Source organism: Mizuhopecten yessoensis, unplaced genomic scaffold (genome assembly GCF_002113885.1).
Source record: "Mizuhopecten yessoensis strain PY_sf001 unplaced genomic scaffold, ASM211388v2 scaffold7201, whole genome shotgun sequence".
Lineage (NCBI taxonomy): Eukaryota > Metazoa > Mollusca > Bivalvia > Pectinida > Pectinidae > Mizuhopecten > Mizuhopecten yessoensis.
Window position 1 is genome coordinate 707,206 of NW_018406931.1, and position 22,653 is coordinate 729,858.

General features: G+C 35.0%; 1 protein-coding gene across 1 annotated transcript; it reads right to left on the bottom strand.

Annotated features, from left to right (window-relative positions):
- Positions 1-1,893: 1,893 nt before the first annotated feature.
- On the bottom strand, positions 1,894-17,929 carry LOC110453239 (laccase-like). Its single transcript, XM_021502106.1, has 3 exons — positions 17,406-17,929; positions 5,488-7,480; positions 1,894-5,205 (listed from the first exon to the last, which is right to left on the bottom strand). The coding sequence occupies exon 2, from the start codon at positions 7,478-7,480 to the stop codon at positions 5,702-5,704; it is 1,779 nt and encodes a 592-aa protein (XP_021357781.1). The 5' UTR covers positions 17,406-17,929; the 3' UTR covers positions 1,894-5,205; positions 5,488-5,701.
- Between the last annotated feature and the right edge of the window lie 4,724 nt (positions 17,930-22,653).

Genomic DNA, 22,653 nt, shown 5'->3' on the forward strand with positions numbered 1-22,653 from the left:
AACATTTATTTTAATACTCTAACTATGTATACTATGTATATTCCAATAATATATTGATATCAGATATGATCTCCATTATATGACCCTGAGAAGTTTATTTTTACATTATTTGTATAGCAGATGAAACATTTACTCTAAGGCAGTACGATGCTGTTTTAATGTCACGTCAAATCTTTATCTTGTTAAGTCATTTCCATATCGGATGAAAATATTTGTTTTAGTAATATGTTTTTATGACATTTTTATATCAAGTCTGATCTATATGAATTATTTTGCTTTCAAATATAATATTTATCTTAATACCTTATTTCAATATCGTGATTTATTGAACATTATTTTACACTAGTAAATCTTTATTCTTGTTTATTCGGATCTTGTTCTGATGTGATGTGTGTTTTTGCTGATGCTATGTAGGTGTAGATACACCAGAGTGAATATAGCAGTATAGAAGGGGCCCCGATTGATACGACAGCTCAATTTAGATTTGTAAAAATATATTTGAGAAAAGATTGATTCAAAATGCAATCGAATTAAGATTAATTACATAATATTTAAATATCATATATTATCATTTTTGGAAAACAAATTATTCTTACATTTTTTTGAGGTCAAATATAGCATATATTGTGAAACAGTGTGTTGAAATTTATTATATTTTTGATGTTACGTGTGTCATTTGTCTTCACGGTTTTTTGATGATTCTGTCGACATCGGATGCCATGCGTCTATATAGCGACACGTTATGGACATATTGCTTTTAGATAGAAATAATGCAAAAGTATTTTGTAAAATCTTGGTGGATTCAAAACTTCACCAAATCAGAAAATAGGCTATTATACTTTGATAAATCAGTGTCTGATGTACGTATGTTACGGCTGAAGGCTACTTACATTATGTATTTACATGTGTTTAGAGACGGGACCTTCAGTTTTATTGATACATTTTTCTGGAATCGATAAAAAAAAACATATGGTGGTCGGCTGGGATCTTTCAGTGATTTGGCGCATTTTAACCAATTTCATCTGAAAATAACTTAGTAGAAGTAGATATGTAACGATAACATAAAACTGTAACCCAGAATACTATAGTTTGGATAAGTTTGATCTCGGAGAGTAAGCTTCCCATTGTTTAACCAAACTAACGGGGGTCTGTACCGTCCATTCTGTATTTTTAATAATTCTGAATCTTATTTGTGTTAAAACTGCATAAGCGAGGGACGATGAAACAATTAAAAGTTACCAGTTCCGTAATAAGGGCGATAACTCGGTTGGATATATCCGACACAAATATATATCATCGTTACCAGTTATTCGTTTATAAAGATATAAGAATTGTGCAACACAATGATCTATTATATATATAAGAAGATCAATCAGCTTATTTTATCATGTTTATACTGCATCCGATACCTCGAAATTCGATTTTTTTTCTTCAGTTCTTTTTATTGAAAGAAATACTTTTCCAAAGTCTTACATATTTCGCTGTAATCTCTTAGTCATTCTCTTAAAAAACCTAAAGCAGAACTATATTTTTTATATATATATTATCCCTTCATCCACAGCTAAGAAAAAATAATCCCAAACACTATTTCCTCGAACTCTTGTTACTGCTGTTGTAGTGCGCTTATTTGTACCTGTCATAAATGTTGAATTTGTTTTTTAATCTATTATTTTTTTATGGAACAACTCGACAAAAATTATTCAAATAAATAAAGTTCAGTATTTCAAAAATAAAGAAACCAATGAAAAGTGATACAATGTGGTCGTCTGCCGTAATCGACACGAGTTAATGAAGATCTATTAATTACTTTTTTTGTGTTCAAATCTAAGATTATATATTGTAAGTAAAATATCTTCTATGACAAAATTGTTATCTAACATATTCTTTTCATGAATCTTGAATGAAATAAGAAATGACTTAAAAGTTTTATTTGTGTATCCTTTGTGAACCAGGAGTCAGGCCACAACGCAATGACAAATATATGCATTCTTGAAATCCATCGTAGTCAAACATTTAAAATACTTTCATTCAATTATAAAAAATATATGAATTATTTATCCAGTGCTAAAGCATAGAAACAAATACGGATAAGTATGTGCTGAATTTCAGTTTGTTAACTGAGCAAGGAGTAAGGAAGATACTTTTTATCAATACTTCATATTTCACATGCTTCGAACCATATTTTCGGTGCATTTAGTTAAGTAACATTCGTTCACTATGATAGAGCACACATACATACCTGGGTATCTCGATTTTGGAAAATTTTATTGTTCATATTTTGCATACAATAAGGATTGTGTAATTGGCAAATCCTGTAAATGCCCTCTCTTTAAGTTATAAACTGTGCATACATATCATATCGATTGTAATTTAAAGGAATATGAAATTAATATTATTACGAAATTATAAATTATTTTTGGAGATTTTATTAGCGCTACGGGAGTCAAAAAGCTGCAAAAGTGTGAGAAAAAAATGTAATCAATCTCAATATATTGTTCGTTTGCTGTACTTCACAAACATGTCATACAAATCAGGTATATGGGTATTAGTAAACATAATTAACAGTATTATGTAACCAAATGACATGCCTATAACCTTCGCTTGGTAGCTTAGTTTGCATATATCTATAGAGGTGGAGATGTTTTTCCTCCATGATTACAAAACTTGAGGCATACACTCAAACAACTCATACTTATATATATTTCCGTGACCATAGCATGTATCACACTCTCATAGCCTTCATAACAATTTAATCGTACCTGGCTACATCGAAGTCGAATAGCCTGCATAACCCTTTCATCTTACCTGGCTACATCGTAGTCGAATAGCCTGCATAACACTTATATCTTACCTGGCTACATAGAAGTCGAATAGCCTGCATAACACTTATATCTTACCTGGCTACATTGGAGTCGAATTGAAATATTGGTTTGTCAAAAGCTTATACCAGTTAATTTAGTGTCGATAAATGGATAATCAAATGTTATCTCCAAAACAATACCTACCATGAATATAAACACCATATTAAGTTGTGATATAGATATAATTATATAATAACAGTAGTGAAATGATCCTTGCGGACGAGAAAATACCAGTCATTTTAAAAGAAGAAAACTCAACAAAACGTACTAAGTGCTTTTATCTTTTCCAGGAGATTCTTCAGATAATCAGATTTATATATACAATAGTATTATCCATGGTTTTGTTTCATTTTCATCAAGTTTTATTTGTATTGTTTCGCTTTTTATTTACATATGAACATATGATATATTAGCATACGACATTTTCAAATGTTACCATTTTAATTGTAATTTTCTTGCTCACACTATTGTGTGAACTATATCCATCTTGTATATGTTGGTCTGAATCGAAAGTATAATTTCGTTACCAAATCTGTATGCATTTTTTAAACTTTGATAAGGTAATAGATCCAGAAGATTATTACAACTTGTTTAAAGAATAGATATAATATCTACACATTGTTGACTTCGCAATGAATTCGTGCATCATTGTCTCCCTTTATCTAGTAAAAGTTATACAAACAGGAGCTGTCTGTAATCCTAACTCAAAGGCATAACGTTCTAAATTTCAACCATCGAGACATTTTTAAGTTTTAGTTACTTTTAAAGGTAGAATGCAAAATGTTATCCCATATATCCTTGTTTAGTCCCATTTATATTGTCCAAAACTATACGCATTGGCATACGCTTGATTAGAAAACAATAAAATGTTTGATATTTATTCCGTTTGGTGATTTTATTATTCAAATCGAAGGAAAATAAGGGTACTTGTCCGCTGTATTTTGGTGAAAATCTGACATTTGTCTTATTACTCATGACTGTCTCATAATACTTGTTTTTTAAATCCTTTTATTTCAACCATTACACAGAATTCCTTTTAGTTCCAATCCTTCATCAGGTCATTTATTATGTTCATTTCTATATTTAACAAATTTATACGATAAACGGATCAATTACATTAAAAGGTTATTTTGTCGTTATACTCATTCTATATAGGCATTGTTAGTATTGTATTAACATTTTTGTTTATGTTCTCATTTTCCCCGACTATGTAACAAGCTTTTGCACATATTCATACTGCAGTTAACTCATAATAGCAAGTCTGCACCTGATTTTAACATCGAAAGCGATTTCCCAGTTGATAAATATGGTAAATGGTAAAATTGTAATTTAATTAAAATATTCATGTTCAAATATGTCTTTCCTTTCTTAATATTTTTGACGCTAAAATGAGTCTTTTTAAAATAAATAAATAAAAACAAACGGTGTGTGGGGATTTCCATAGTGACATTAACATCCATTATTTATGTTCTTGTTGTATAAGGTTTGGTAGACCTCATCATGGAAATAACTGAGATATAACCACAACGCAATACATTGAGCTTATTGAACGTTGATACGTGATTATTGGCGTATTTAGAAGGCTGATATGCTTGGTATCGTTAGTATGTTAATGTAGCAATACAAACATTCCACTACATCTTGAATTATAAATTTTAGACAGAAATTAAAGCTTGCAAAAACCTCATATTAGAAATAATTCCTGATAATAACGTAATTCAGTTTTAGACAGTTGTTTCAAACTTGAATATTTCCTTCGCTACCTTGGTATCGAGATTGTTATTAGATTATTCAAAATAAGTCTTATACTTCAGACACGTGACGTTAACAAGTCTAACTCAAAGTTATAACTGCACAATTCGTCTTTTAAATATATTGATTATATTGAAATATATTGACAATCTGTCCTTGTTGATTATGTTTCAAGCATTTTCTCACCCTCGTTATATATTCTACAGAAATACAAACACATCGTTGGTTATTTTTTAAACAGTACAGTGTAAAATTGTTGCATTGTGATAATATTCGTTGTTTGCACGGTCACAGTGAGGCAGCAATAAATACTGCATTGTAAACTTGTGCCTTCTATACATTAACAAAGATTGTGTGTACCAACTTCATTATTTGAAAGAGTTTACCCATGAAAGTAATTACAAAGAATGTCAAATTTTTGAAAAGAACGGATTTTCTTTCCCGCTTTTTGTTGGTTCTGAAGATGATTCCAACTTCTTCTTGAAATGCTGGGCTTGCTTCCGTACGTGCAGAATATAGGCAATCAAAAGCAGGATGATAATACCCATCACTGTGAACATTATCCAAAAAGTCTTCATTCCATAACCACTTTCTGTAATAAAAACCACTATTGTAAGATACATGTAGGCACATTTTGTATACAAAAAGTACAAAAATTAACAATTATGAAAAAAATATAATATAAATATAAAAAATGAGAAATGTTAAATTTAAATATGAGAGTAACAATTTATCATACTATTTACTAAGTATTTATCTCAGGTACGTAGTTAACTGAAATATCGAAACTTAACTACATAGAGTAAACACTTAATATGACTTTAGATCTTTGATAGCTAGAATATGACAAAAACATTTTAGGTTTGCTACGTACCATCAGGGCCGATTTGTTTCACTTTGTTGACACTGTGGGTACTCTGATCCTGGTCACCACTCTGATGCTGGTCAACAAAGTCTTCACGAAAGGAAGAAGGATAGTCACGGCACACAGGAAATGATTTTGGAGGTGCTGGATGCATGTTGTATGAGCTATTGAGGACCATTCTCATTCCGAAGATTCCGTGCACTTGGATGTGACAATGAAATAGTCATACACCTGGGTTATCAGCCTTGATCCTGATAACAGCGTAGCCACCGCTAGGTATAATCAGTGTATCCTTTCGCGGAGGATTGATAAGATTCAATCCAGGGACGTTATTTCCAAGCCAACTAGGATTTCTCCATGAAGCGTCGTTACATAACCTTGTTGTCATGTCCCCACTTCCGCGACAATCGATGTCATTGTTTTGGGATATGAACTTTGAGGTAGTCATATTATAAGTAGCATATCCCATTTTCAGCACGTAAAATGAATAACCATGGAGGTGAACTGGATGGGCGTCACCTGTCCCTACCCCCATATTCATCAGTACAAGTTGCACTACATCGTTATGGGTAGTGGGAAGTGAAAATGTACATTTGCATGTTTTTTCCTCGCCGCAGTCTACGTTGTCGCATGTGGACGTTATCTCTAATGGCTGTGTAAGTGCAGACACTGTGGGATTCATAAACTCTCTTCCGTTTACTGACGCAACTTCATCAGGAAGAGCAAAGTTCAAATAGTGTTCTTTAAATGTGTCCAGAGATGTCGGTTCGGGCGCAGGGTCGTTGTCCGCAGCTGACCGAAGATGATCAAACCGTAAACAGTCGGTGTAATAGTCAGCAGGGAAGGTTGTAAAAGGACAATTAACAACTAAACATCTCTCAACAGGAGTGCATATTTTCCTAGTCGTTAAAGGGTATTGAGACACATCTGCACCATTGTAGCGGAGAACGGCCTCAGATTTATGTGCATTAACTTCTAGGGTTTCAGCTCTTATCCAGTAATTTCCAATGACTTGATTGGCATTAATGATGAAATCGTATCTTTCACCTGGGTTGATGATGAAAGATTCTACCTTCACTGGTTGGAAATCGTATCCGTCTGAAGCGACAAGAGTAATGGCATGATTGTCAATTGATATTCTAATGGGATATAGAGCTCCGACGTGGATAACCCTAAACCTGTAGTCCATTCCTTTTTCCACATGGACAACTGACAAAGGAGCACCATTATGTTGACCGGACTTGTTGTAATAACGGCTTCTACCATTGATTAGAACGGAAGTAACATAGAATGGGTCAAAAAGACCCCCGTCTACAGATTGCCTCAGTGGTTCTGGTACACGATTCACAAAAGTTCCAAGCAGCAATTTTTGGTGATCCATATCGGCTCCCCAGTTATGGTTCCAGTCTTGTACCGTCATAATCTGTTCCCTGATTGCTGATGTTCTCTCTCTAATGATGAATGCACCATTCATCCCTTTAGCTCGCTGATCACCGACATGGGAATGGTACCAGTACGTTCCTTTAGGTTCAGCAATGAAGTCATATGTGAACGTCTGTCCAGACAAGATTGGACATTGTGTCAAAAAAGGAACACCGTCCATCCAAGGGCGTCGTCTTTGAGGAATACCGTGCCAGTGTATAGTCACAGTATCCGACGTCATTTTGTTGACGACGTGAACTTTAAGTCTTTGTCCCTCATACACTATAATTGGAGGACCTGGGAGACTTTCGTTTGCTACAACAACCAGTCTGTTATCCTCCCAACCATCGGCAGTCATTACTTCATCCACTGGTATTTCTGTAGCTTGTGTCAGGTCGTCATATTTGTATAGTTTACCATTGGCTGGAAAGACTTGTTGTTCGGTAGGGTGCATCATGGTTAGCCTATGTTGGATCACCAGCGTGGTCTCACACAGCGTGGCGGACTTGTCACATTCATATTCAGAGCTGGGTAAGGCAAATGTCAATAGGACTGCAATGGTGAAAATGATAAATCCCATCTATAGAAAACAGAAATATATGTATACATGAACATGTTTATTAAGGTGAAATCACTTTCCTTTACCGGACAAAATCTATTAGATTGACAATTATCAAAACGCATGTCTGACGCATCTAAACTGGACGATGGATCGAATGTTTAGAAATCAGCAAGAGAGTCACATCTACATGGAAGCAAACGAGCCATCGTTATATAATCGTCGAGAGAAACTATTATAACATTATGCATTTAAATTATAATTACATTATTAAAATTGACTCACCCGTACTAAATCTAAATTATAAAACTGCATTTCAAACAAAACAACTATATTCAAACTATTGATATTCGAATTCCATCTCTTTTGAATATGGCCAAATTGATATCCACAATGTCCATATTTCTTAAATAATTGGTAAAACTATAAATGATAATTATCCATCATTTTATACTGATGTTTGAAAGATGATCATACTTTCACCCTGCCATGACTACAAAAGAAATGAGCTAACAAATGAAGCATCAATATTCTCTGCAAAAGCCCATGATACCAATCTCACTCTTAAACATATAACAAATACTGCACCGAAATGAGTTATATATTCTATCAATTTTAGACAGCTTTTACAATAGCCATTTAATGAATATATCAGTTAGGACAATATTAGCATTGTTAGATAATATTACTTCAAAGTGTCATATAGTTTTATGCTAGGTTCCAAGACATTTGGAAAAAACAATAATGGAAAGTGCATATCCAGATTGTGACAATAATTTCATTAGAGGAGTCTCCATCCTTTGAAACGTTTACATAATGGTTATGCAACTATGTAGAGGTGATTTAAGGAAACTTTAAGCATTCCGGTAGACTGCAGATATTAAAAAAAAATACACAAAAGAAAGAAGTTATCGCCAATCTTAATATTTTTCATTTTTTGGTGTGTGACATTGTTCGGAACATTAACAACAATATAAAAATGAAAAGAAGCATTGCTAACTAACCCTACACATATTTTATTTATCACAAAATATATAAATAACGCTACACAAAGTATTCTTATTGAAATTGTACGAATACAAGTGATTATCTAGAAGCTAAAGACAAACAGGATACACCTTTAACACTGCATTTATAATAACTATTTACTCGACAGAGCGTAACTCGTTCTATACCGAAAATCGTAGCGACCTCGAATTTGTGAACTGGTGTAAGTACGCGATGTGCACATATGTGGTCGGTACACAAAACGCGTCAGTCCGTATTCCATGCGCTTCATATATGACCTTCGTGAAGTCGTCTGGTCTCATGTCAGTTCTTTTTATGAGTCAGTTTTTGCCTTTTTATCGGCATCTATATTTTTATATACGTGTGGTTTCGCATTTCACAGTTAAGTCTCGATATCAGATGTTGACATATCATCGTCACGCAGGTGTACGATTGTTTACCCGGTGTTTCTGTAATTTATACTACGGTATTGAAATGCCCGATACGCAATACGGAAATGACGACAATTAATCACCACCACCTGTTGATTAGGAATTTGATTTTGTTTATTTCAAGCCGCGGATATAAACCTGTTATAAGATTAGAACGGCAAACTATTTAGAATAAATATGTTGGTAAATTGAACTCTATAAGGCATGTCATTGGTGAAAGCATGTCGTAATTGTAGAGAAATACATAGAGACGACGTTGTGCTTGCCCGTACCCGACTGAGCCCTTCATGCATTAAGTGATCTTATACATATTCATTGAAACTCGAACTTTCAAGAGATATTTATATTTTCATGTTACAGTCCCTATCTTCTAGCCTAGACATGTCCTCGTCTATTATATGACCTGTGTCAGCTTTATTGTCCCTATCCACCAAGCTAAATATGTACTAGTCAATCACATGGTCTGGGTAAGTTTATTGTCCCTATCCACTAGTCTGAACATGTACTAGTCTACCACATGGTGTATGTCAGGTTTTTGTCCCTATCCACCAGCCTGAACATGAATTGGTCTACCACATGGTCTGTGTCAGGTTCATGCCCTATCCACCTGTCTAAACATGTACTAGTCTATCGCATGGTCTGTGTCAGGTTATTGTCCCTATCCACCAAACTAAACATGTACTAGTCAATCACATGCTCTTCGTCAGGTTATTGTTCCTATCCAACAGTCTCAACATTTACTAGTCAATCACATGGTATATGTCAGGTTATTGTCCCTATCCACTAGTCTGAACATGTACCTGGCTATCACATGGTCTGTGTCAGGTTATTGTCCCTATCAAACAGACTAAACATGGACTAGTCAATCACATGGTATATTTCAGGTTACTGTACCTATCCACTAGTCTGAACATGTATTAGTCAATAAAATGGTCTGTGTCAGGTCATTGTCCCTATCCAACAGTCTGAACATGAACTAGTCAATCACATGGTATATGTCAGGTTATTGTCCCTATCCACCAGTCTGAACATGAACTAGTCTACCACATGGTATATATCAGGTTATTGTCCCTATCCACTAGTCTGAACATGTACCCTGGCTTTCACATGGTCTGTGTCAGGTTCATGTCCCTATTCACCTGTCTAAACATTTACTAGCCTATCGCATGGTCTGTGTCGGGTTATTGTCCCTATCCAACAGACTAAACATGGACTTGTCAATCACATGGTCTGTGTTAGGTCATTGTCCCTATCCTCCAGCCTGAACATGAACTAGTCTACCACATGGTATATGTCAGATTATTGTCCACATCTACAAGCCAAAACATGTACTAGTCTATCACATGGTATATGTCAGGTTATTGTCCCTATCCAACAGTCTGAATATGTACTAGTCTATCACATGGTCTGTGTCAGATTATTGTCCCTATCCTCAAGCCTGAACATGAACTAGTCTACCACATGGCATATGTCAGATTATTGTCCACATCTACAAGCCGAAACATGTACTAGTCTATCACATGGTATATGTCAGATTATTTTCCCTATCCACAAGCCTGAACATGAACTAGTCAATCACATGGTATATGTCAGGTTATTGTCCCTATCCAACAGCCTGAACATGAACTAGTCTACTACATGGTATATGTCAGATTATTGTCCCTATCCACAAGCCTGAACATGAACTAGTCTATCACATGGTCTGTGTCAGATTATTGTCCCTATCCACAAGCCTGAACATGTACTAGTCTATCACATGGTATATGTCAGATTATTGTCCCTATCCACAAGCCTGAACATGAACTAGTCAATCACATGGTATATGTCAGGTTATTGTCCCTATCCAGCAGTCTAAACATGAACTTATCTACCACGTGGTATATGTCAGGTTATTGTCCACATCTACAAGCCAAAACATGTACTAGTCTATCACATGGTCTGTGTCAGATTATTGTCCCTAGCCTCCAGCCTGAACATGAACTAGTCTATCCCATGGTCTGTGTCAGATTATTGTCCCTATCCTACAGCCTGAACATGAACTAGTCTACCACATGGTATATGTCAGGTTATTGTCCCCATCTACAAGCCAAAACATGAACTAGTCTATCACATGGTATATGTCAGGTTATTGTCCCTATCCAACAGCCTGAACATGAACTAGTCTACCACATGGTATATGTCAGGTTATTGTCCACATCTACAAGCCTGAATATGAACTAGTCTACCACTTGGTAGATGTCAGGTTATTGTCCACATCTACAAGCCTAAACATGTACTAGTCTATCACATGGTATATGTCAGGTCATTGTCCCTATCCTCCAGCCTGAACATGAACTAGTCTACCACATGGTATATGTCAGATTATTGTCCACATCTACAAGCCAAAACATGAACTAGTCTATCACATGGTATATGTCAGGTAATTGTCCCTATCCAACAGTCTGAACATGTACTAGTCTATCACATGGTCTGTGTCAGATTATTGTCCCTATCCAACAATCTGAACATGTACTAGTCTATCACATGGTCTGTGTCAGATTATTGTCCCTATCCTCCAGCCTGAACATGAACTAGTCTACCACATGGTATATGTCAGATTATTGTCCACATCTACAAGCCAAAACATGTACTAGTCTATCACATGGTATATGTCAGGTTATTGTCCCTATCCAACAGCCTGAACATGAACTAGTCTACCACATGGTATATGTCAGATTATTGTCCCTGTCGACAAGCCTGAACATGAAATAGTCTATCACATGGTCTGTGTCAGATTATTGTCCCTATCCACAAGCCTGAACATGTACTAGTCTACCACATGGTATATGTCAGGTTATTGTCCACATCTACAAGCCTGAACATGAACTAGTCTACCACTTGGTAGATGTCAGGTTATTGTCCACATCTACAAGCCTAAACATGTACTAGTCTATCACATGGTATATGTCAGGTTATTGTCCCTTCCACCAGACTAAACATGTACTAGTCAATCACATGGTATATGTCAGGTTATTGTCCCTATCCAACTGTCTGAACATGTACTACTCAATCACATGGTATATGTCAGATTATTGTCCCTATCCATCTGTCTGAACATGTACTAGTCTATAGCATGGTCTGTATCAGGTTATTGTCCATATCCACTAGCCTAAACATGTACTAGTCAATCACATGGTCTGTGTCAGCTTATTGTACCTATCAAATAGTCTGAACATGTATTAGTCAATCAAATGGTCTGTGTCTTGTTATTGATATCCATATACACTAGCCTAAACATGTATAGTCAATAACATGGTCTGTGTCAGGTTATTGCCCTTATCCAACAGTCTGAACATGTACTAGTCAATCACATGGTATATGTCAGATTATTGTCCCTATCCATTAGTCTGAACATGTACTTGGCTATCACATGGTCTGTGTTTGGTTCATGTCCCTATCCACCAGCCTAAACATGAAATAGTCAATCACATGGTCTGTGTAAATTTATTGTCATTATCCAACAGCCTGAACATACACTAGTCTACCACATGGTCTGTGTCAGATTATTGTTCCTATCTACCAGCCTGAAAATGAACTAGTCTACCACATGATTTATGTCAGGTAATTGTCCTAAATATGTACTAGTTAATTACATGGTTAATGTCAGGTTATTGTCCATATTCACTAGTCTGGACATGTACTAGTCTATCGCATGGTCTGTGTCAGGTTATTGTCCCTTCCACCAGACTAAACATGCACTAGTCAATCACATGGTCTGTGGCAGGTTATTGTCCCTATCCAACTGTCTGAACATGTACCTGGATATCACATGGTCTGTGTTTGGTTAATGCCCCTATCCATCAGCCTAAATATGAACTAGTCTTCCACATGGTTTATGTCAGGTTATTGTCCCTATCCACTAGTTTGAACATGTACTTGGCTATCACATGATTTGTGTCGGGATATTGTTATCCATATACACTAGCCTATACATGTACTTGGCTATCACATGGTCTGTGTTTGGTTAATGCCCCTATCCACCAGCCTAATTATGAATAGTCTTCACATGGTCTGTGTCAGATTATTGTCCCTATCTACCAGCCTGAAAATGAACTAGTCTACCACATGGTATATGTCAGGTTATTGTCCCTATCCACCAGCCTGAACATGTAATACTCTATCACATGATCTATTACATGTTATTGTGACCTTGAATGTAAGCTGATGCCACCGTTGCATGCAACAGGTACAATATCGTTAAACTCATCCACTTCATACGGTTCAAGAATGTAGGTCAAATTTTCACTTCGCTAGGCATTAAGCAAACAACAAACAAGAAGTATGGCTCAATTGCCTCTCCATTGGTCTTTTGTAAAATTTTGCATATTTGACCTACATAGCTGTTCCAAACTTGTCAGCCTTGATTCCAGCTTGTTATAAGTCAATTATTTGAATATTTATTTGATGGAATTAAAAGAGAATAGTGTATTCCAAATGGAAATACTACACACATATCGCAATATATCTATCATAAAGAATAGATCAGTGACCTTGATGTTTGTAGTTTTGCCATTGAATTGTCCCAGATACCCTATCTTGTATATGAACTAACATGAAGGTCAGTTTAAGTATTTTTTTGAAATCGTCATTTGTTACCTTAATCGTATCCCATAGTGAGAACCTGGTGTTGATATTTGAAATAAAAGTAAAAGTCTATACATAAATTTAAGAGTTAATCTTTTGCAGTGAATGCATTTTGAAATATTGCTTATGGAATTATCAGAATATATCTTAACATTGGCCATTTTGAATATTCGATCAATTTACAAAATAAGTTTTGACAACTTGAAATCAATATCGAAATGAAATTCTTTTCTCACAAGATTGAAATGATCCTTAAATCCGGAAACCTGATACCCTGAAGGTAATTTCTATTATCCATAACCTTGTTTTTAAATTATATTGATGAAGGCGTTCTCTTACCATGTTCCCAAATAGAAAACCTTTGAACATATTATGACCTTTATATACCTGAAGATGCTCAGTTTTAATGTGCCATAGTTTAGACCCTATAATAATGCTCTAGCCTTTCGTATCGGAAGGTGTCCCCTTATTATGTTCCCATGAGTTAAACCAATACTAAATAAATACTTTAACTGTATATCGGTAGACATTCGCCTGTAATGCTCCCCAAATGTAGTTTCATAGTTTCAAATAGTTACATATTTGTACAGTATAGGATATAAAATAAACATCAAACTCTCTAAACCAAGATTGTATTTACATGAACTGTCATCTTTTTAGAGTTTACTCATATCAAATATCCTTTGAAATATGTTACCTTGAAAGATTTTGTTAATTAAGCATTTTCTTTAAAGTCTTGTTTGCAGTCATTTTGGGACAAGGTGGTATATGTTTGACAAGTCAGTTGCAAGGTTAGGTCTGTTGCACGATTTTCATTGTAAGACAAACCATTTGTTTACCTAAGTTATTTGTTGTTTAACTATCACTTGGTTGTCATTGGTTGCGTGTTTGCTGCATGATAAATTGTTAAATGATATTGTATTACAGCAAAACATGTGTAGTATTTTTTTGAAATGTGCAACGTCTAATGTTTTATGTATAAAACCAACTAAAAATGTCGATAGCTAGTTCGTTCCTATAGTTCACTGTACAGGTTAAAATGAAATATGCAGAGTTTGAGTACAGGTACCAGTAACGTACAATTGTCAAAAGGTACTATAGAGCTAATGGATAACACAAAATATACCACAACATTAACGGACAAGGACAATCTATACAACAGCATGAACGAACCAGGACAAAATAGTCACAGAATCAATAGAAAAGGACAAAATATATCGTAACATTAACAGACAAAGCATACCACAGCATCACCAGAAAAGGACAAAATAAACCACAGCATTGACAGACAAGGACAAAATATACCACAGAATCAACAGACAAGGACAAAATAAACCACAGCATCAACAGACAAGGACAAAATAAACCACAGCATTGACAGACAAGGACAACATAAACCACACCATTAACAGACAAGGACAATCTATTCAACAACATGAACGGACCAGGATAAAATAGTCACAGCATCAATAGAAAAGGACGAAATATCTCGTAACATTAACAGACAAAGTATACCACAACATTAACGGACAACGAAAACATATACGACAGCATCCACAGAAAATGACACAATATATCACAACAATAACAAACAAAGAATACCACATCATCAACAGACATGGACTAAGTACACCAATGCATTAACAGACAAGGACAAATCAAACCACATCGTTGACACACAAGGACAAAATATACCACAACATTAACAGAGCAGAACAAACTATAACACAGCATCAACAGACAAGGACAAAATAACCACAGCATCAAAAGACAAGGACAATCTATAACAGAGTATCAACAGACAAGGGCAAACTATAACAAAGTATCAACAGATAGGACAAACTATAACACAGCATCAACAGATAGGACGAACTATAACACAGCATCAACAGATAGGACAAACTATAACACAGCATCAACAGATAGGACAAACTATAACACAGCATCAACAGATAGGACAATCTATAACACAGTATCAACAGACAAGGACAAACTATAACACGGCATCAACAGAGAAGGACAAAATAACCACAGCAAAAACACACAAAGGCAAAATATACCACAGCATCAACAGAAAAGGAAAAAAATATCAAAATATTAACAGACAAGGACAAAGTATATCAAAGAATTAACAGACAAAGTATACCACAGCATCAACAGACAAGGGTAAAGTATACCACCACATCAACAGAAAAGGACAAAAAAATCAAAAGATTAACAGACAAGGACAAAGTATACGAAAGCATTAACAGAAAAGGACAATATATACCACAGCACCAACAAACAGCGACAAAGGATAACAAACATGAATAGACAAGGATTAAATATATCACAACATCAATAGAAAAAGACAAAACATACCACAACATTAACAGAAAAGGACAAAACAAAAACAAAATAAGACAAAATAGACTACACCATCGACAGACAAGGACAAAATATATCACAAAATTAACATTCAAAGACAAATATAAAACAACATGTATAGGGCAAGTATACCAAAGCACAAACAGGCAAGGACAATTTATACCACAACATAACAGACAATGACAAGATGAGCCAGAACAACGTCTACCAACAAGGGCCAAATAAATAACAACATCAGCAGAAAAGGACAAAATAAACAATAGCGACAAATATAAAGCCAAAGAATACTGCCGCGTCAACACACAGGGACAAAATGTACAAAGCGTCGGAAAACGATGCTGGGATTATTTTTAGATTAATCGGCATGCATTTGAAACCATTATACTATACACTTACTTTGTGTAGAGTTTTATGTTCACGCAACTGTCAAAGTCATATCAAGACAGTGTCCACAGCTTTAATTTACCATGTCGTGTGAGTAATTTGCGGCATTCGCGAAATGTATATAGACGTTTTCTCATACATATCCAGTCTGGTTGACATTTAAACACAAATTTAGTTCGTAAAGATGAAATTTGAAACTTGTCGGTTGGTGAGACGGATACGTGCACTTTTTCTGTATAGCTTCTCTCCAATCAACAGATCAACCAATAAAAAACACCCCAAACTAATAATAGCACAAGGAAATTTAAGGATATAGATAAAAATGTCGCCAACAGTGTAAAATGTTTGTCTGGTTTTTAATCTTCTTTCTTATTTCCAATTACACAGCTTAGTGATACTTATCACCTCCATGATATATTGTGAAACGCAAAACAATATTTTGCACGTGTAATTATAGCAATGATCTGGAAAACCAATTGCTCAAATCACCTCAGACAAACAAGGGAGTCGGCTCATATAACATTTTGTTTCTACGAATGTTGATTTATAAATAAATATAGCTGTATGGCCTTTCGTGTTGGTCTTTGTTTGTAATATTGAATGCGATTGATAAGTAGAATGAGGAAAGCAGGACACACACGGGTGTGTGTGCCCTAAAATAGGTCATATATGTTACATAAAGAAATCCACACCGTTATCATGAATTATGTACGAACATTACAACAAATGATATTCTGAGCTACTTGTGTTGTTATTTGCAAGATTAAGTATGAGCCAATTAGAATATAGCACCAGTGATTGTAGAACAAAAATAAAATCAATACGGTGGCAGAGTAAAAAGCTTTTGAGTTGTTTTGATTAAAAAAAATATAGACAAACAAGTTAGTTGGCTAAAATAATAAGTTTTTTCACCTGTCGTAACTTTCAATAGGATTCAAAAACGTTGCACCAAACAGAAAACATTTAAATCACATACATGGCTTAATTAACTCCAAAATACGAAATGTATGTGGTACTTTTACACACGTTCTTGTTATTTATTGAATCTTAAATGAACCGATCTATATAAGTATTCTAGATTAAGTAAATATTGCTGAAACTAATTAGGATAGTGTAAATAAAAGTAAACCTACCTTCCGTAGTAGTCAGTACAGCTCGGTACAGTCGTTTACCACTAAGTTTACTCTTACGAAAGGATCCAATGCATGCCATGTGCTGAATGTGAAACGAAGCGTGGGTCACGTGTGTACTGCAAGTGGCTGGAGGGGTGTAAGTTCCAGTCCGTCGATTCCCAGCAAACATGTAAAGGGTGCATGGCAAATCTGTTGAAGAGCTAGTTAACGACAAAATAATTGATTGCCAGTACCAGAAATTGTATAATTTTCATCCTCATTCAATTTCACGGTTTTCACTTGACTGCCTTAATTCATTCATAATCATATCCAGATATGAAAATATTGTGTATTCAGATACTGTTGACCCCCTAGTCATCACTGTCCGTCATACTACTGATCTCTCTCCGGACCTAAGTAAATCTCGATTTCGAATTTAACCAAGTAGTACTCCGCACAATTTTTTTCTGACATAACAAGAACATTTATTCTCCCACAACCACTATGGATTTCCTCACTCCAGACTCATCGAACAATCCTGCTAGGATTTGGTAAAACAATTTGGGTAACACCCTGGGCAGTATTTCATTGGTCAATTTTCTAATTATGACGTCACGTAACAATGCTTTGCAACGTCATAATTTACAAATTTGAATATATCAAATAACCAAAAAATGGGTAAATAAAACATCAGCGAAATTAGCATATGTATTAAAGGGACATCACCGTGCAGACATGTTTTCATTCAAATACTACATGAACATATCAAGGGAGTCTCCTTATGAAAAATAACGGTCGGATTTGGCTGAAATATATTCATAAAAATTAATAATTTTAAGATAATTATCGGGATTTCTACCTGTCTGACTAACGTTTTGTTCAAGGATTTTCCTCTTCTAGCGCTACGCATAGCACACCATTTCATTGTAAAAAATGACTGGCCGTGGGAAGTTAGCGAGAGAAAACCGTTACCGCTTCAGCTACATGTACGAAGCGAAAAGTTGACAAATGTTCCAAAGATGGCGCAAGGATTACGTTACAGAAGCATAATTGCAGGTGGGAAGTATTCAAAGGAGAAAATAACTGCCCTAGCAGTTAGTACGGTTCATGTATTCTTCCGGATAGCCGGTATAAAGCTGAAATGGAGTCGACAGAAATGCTTTTTATGTTATGAATAAATATCTAAATATATTAACCTCGCTAGTATCTTTGTCTAAGTTGGATCACAGATGAATTTATTTTGTTATGGTAATGTATCGGAGTGAGTTTACTTTGTGTTTCTATATACAGTAGTTTATGCGACTGGAAGGGAAAAATGACTGGTTAGTTTGATTTTGCTATGGGGCCCTTCAAGAGGTAACTGTACATGTTGTGATGTCCTCTCCGCTGTCGGTACTCGGGGTCGAATGACATACGTGCGCTATTAGATTTACATAATTTACAATAGTCCCGAGTTCAGTTAAATGGTATGATTTAATTATATTGCTGAAATAAACAATTTTGTATTCACATGCAAGATTTAAATATATGAAAATGACGGTTCAAGATGAATAACTGAGGAATGAGAACCTACTTATAGTAAAGAGGATCGCATAACAAAAATACTTTTAATCGTAATGTTTTAACAGTTTTCACATGATGTTGACTTAGAATGCATGATCATGCATCAACTTTTTGTCAAAAAAATGTTTCGGACAAAAGAAACTGATTAAAGAAAGAAAAGTTGTCTCAACATAAAAAGGGTCCATTAACAAGAATGCTTTCATATCTGTAAAGTATTGAAAACATATCATTATCAAGCACCTCAACACGTTCCATATCTGACACATACTCTGTACACGTAGTGGTTTTGTCAGAAATGTTAATTGTTTGTGATGGCTTATATGACTTACTAAGTGTTAACGTATGAAGACAGTGACAGTGGGAAAGAGAGCAAACATGGATATATATATATGCATGGTCTAGAAAAAAAGGCCATTTCTCTCTTTTGTGATACTTGACAATGCATATATACACTTTATGAAAACATTTTAAATAGGATATTCGTCTCGTTGATATTCCATTTTACAGAAAGGTTTGTCCCATGATTGAAGGAAGGTGTTCAGCCCTGTATCCATTTGTACCGGTCACATTCCGGTAATAGATATTTCCTGGTATTTATAACTAATGCCGGGAGGCCAACACATATTTCTACATTTTAATTTTGAATTATAGCATGTGTGCAATTAACATCTGATGATGAAAAATTACCGCTTAGGGAATTCAATAAGTTTCAACACGGACATGGAAATCATGTTACTTGGTTTCATAGTGCGGTAAGAAGTTGCAGTTGCCTAACGGCCCCCTCACTGGGGCCCCATTGGAAACTTTGCATCTCTGTCAAACCACCTGTTAACTGCCTCGTTTCAAAACCGTTAGGTGACGTTATTGGTACTACTGGTCAAACTGGACATTTGGAACGGACTATATACATGGGGATAGCAAGGTAAGATAAGTGGACGTGCATACAACACAAACATTCATTAAAAACAATATTCTCCTTTACAAGTTTATTAAACCACCATTGTATTCACCAAGGGGTGATATGTCTCTGCTCAAATGAAAACACACAAACAATTGTCATTTAACATAATTACTCACTATTCTGTACAGACGTTTATATGATTGAGTGTCACGAATCACAGTACTCACTATATACGTAAATAAACTGCTTGAAAAGCAATGTCCAGTCCTCACGTGGTAAAGGATAAATACAGGTTCCCCTGATAATGATTGGATATCGTGCATCTGCAATAGACACGTCTACTTATCTTTTTTTATGAAAAACTCTGAGAAAATAGATTTGCATAATTAAAAATACCAGCTCTTACATTACAATAAATCACATTTTAAATAAATCACCACTTCCTAGGGAATGTCCATGTATTGACCGATCTCTATAGATAAGGGGAGACAACCTTGACAATTATCGTCAAAATAACGCGGAATGGTAGACGTAATGAGAAAAAAATTGGCACTTTTTTCGTTGATGTGAACCATATTTCATGTAATAAAGCAATATCATAGCAGGAATATTTTGTTAACATTCATAAAGTGTCTTGAACACATCCCCGTTCTTTACAGCATTAACATGAAAAAAGTTACGCATATTTTGTGTTAAAGCGTACTAGTGCCCATATATATAAGCCTCAGAAATATTATTATCTATTTATATGGATACTAAAGACATACATACGTTTCGTTTTTATCCGCAGACTTTTGTATACATTTTACAATACAATTTTGTGCTTTGAAAACTACCTACCTATGGTTCAAATTCATATAACACAGGGATCACACGATGCCAGCTAATAGTATACTGAATAAAAAAAAATAAAAAACGGGTTCGTTTGTAAGATTAACTACTTAGATTTCGTCCTTTTTAACTCAATTATAATGTTTTTATTTCATAGGTGCAAGCGTGCGAAATCTTGGTAATTGAAAAACAAACCCACATTTTCTTCCAGAAATGTTTAGTCCGTGAGATAGTTGGAAACAAATAATCTTCATAATTTCTAGAACAAGAAATGTTAAATATTTTCAAGGAATTGTCATTGATTTAGAGTCCTACATGCATATATATTTCAAGGTGAGGATGTAATATGTTACATAAACTACCAAAGAAATAACATTTCCAAGTCATCGTGTCATCTGTTGCCGACAGTTGCGGCAAGTAAGCAATGTTAACACTTTCGTATGCTGCTGTATTTTATGACATTCTTAGGAAGAGAGAAGAGAGAAAAGAGAGACATTTCAGTTACATTAAAAAACAAAACATTTTACTGTTAGATACGGCTCTATATATCTCTGGTCAAAGTCATCTCTCTTACTGATAGTATACTATCGTCTCCTAGCATCTCCATTTTACAGGTTAATATAGAGTCGACGTCTCACGCCTCAGAGAGCGCGATCGCGAAGGAACACGATGGTTTCTCTTGTCATCGCAATCTTTCGTGATTTAATTTTGACGACCCCCTCCCCCCGGCAAAATTGGTAATCATTAAGACTTTTGAAGATCTTTCACGCATCGCGTATGTGTTACACTTAATGTGAAGAGATATGTGTGTCGATGATAGGAATTGTTTCAAGCTGCCATAATGACAGAAGGATGCTTTTGAGTTGTGTTTTAATATTTGTCTTTGTAGACATGTACTATATCGAACTGATATGACAGAAGGTTGCTATTGAGTTTCGTTTTAATATTTGTCTTTGTAGGCATGTACCATATCAAACTGATAAAATGTCGATGATAGGAATTGTTCCAAGCTGTCATAATGACAGAAGGATGCTTTTGAGTTGTGTTTTAATATTTGTCTTTGTAGACATTTACCATATCGAACTGATAAAATGTCGATGATAGGAATTGTTTCAAGCTGCTATAATGACAGAAGGTTGCTATTGAGTTTCGTTTTAATATTTGTCTTTGTAGACATGTACCATATCGAACTGATTAAATGTCGATGATAGGAATTGTTTCAAGCTGTCATAATGACAGAAGGATGTTTTTGATTTTTGTTTTAATATTTGTCTTTGTAGACATTTACCATATCGAACTGATAAAATGTCGATGATAGGAATTGTTTCAAGCTGCCATAATGACAGAAGGATGCTATTGAGTTTTGTTTTAATATTTGTCTTTGTAGACATGTACAATATCGAACTGATAAAATATCGATGATAGGAATTGTTTCAAGCTGCCATAATGACAGAAGGATGCTATTGAGTTTTGTTTTAATATTTGTCTTTGTAGACATGTACCATATCGAACTGATAAAATGTCGATGATAGGAATTGTTTCAAGCTGCCATGCTGACAGAAGGATGCTATTGAGTTATGTTTTAATATTTGTCTTTGTGGACATGTACCATATCGAACTGATAAATGTCGATGATAGGAATTGTTTCAAGCTGCCATAATGACAGGAGGATGCTTTTGATTATTGTTTTAATATTTGTCTTTGTAGACATTTACCCTTTCGAACTGATAAAATATCGATGATAGGAATTGTTTCAAGCTGCCATAATGACAGAAGGATGCTATTGAGTTTTGTTTTAATATTTGTCTTTGTAGACATGTACCATATCGAACTGATAAAATGTCGATGATAGGAATTGTTTCAAGCTGCCATAATGACAGAAGGATGCTATTGAGTTTTGTTTTAATATTTGTCTTTGTAGACATGTACCATATCGAACTGATAAAATGTCGATGATAGGAATTGTTTCAAGCT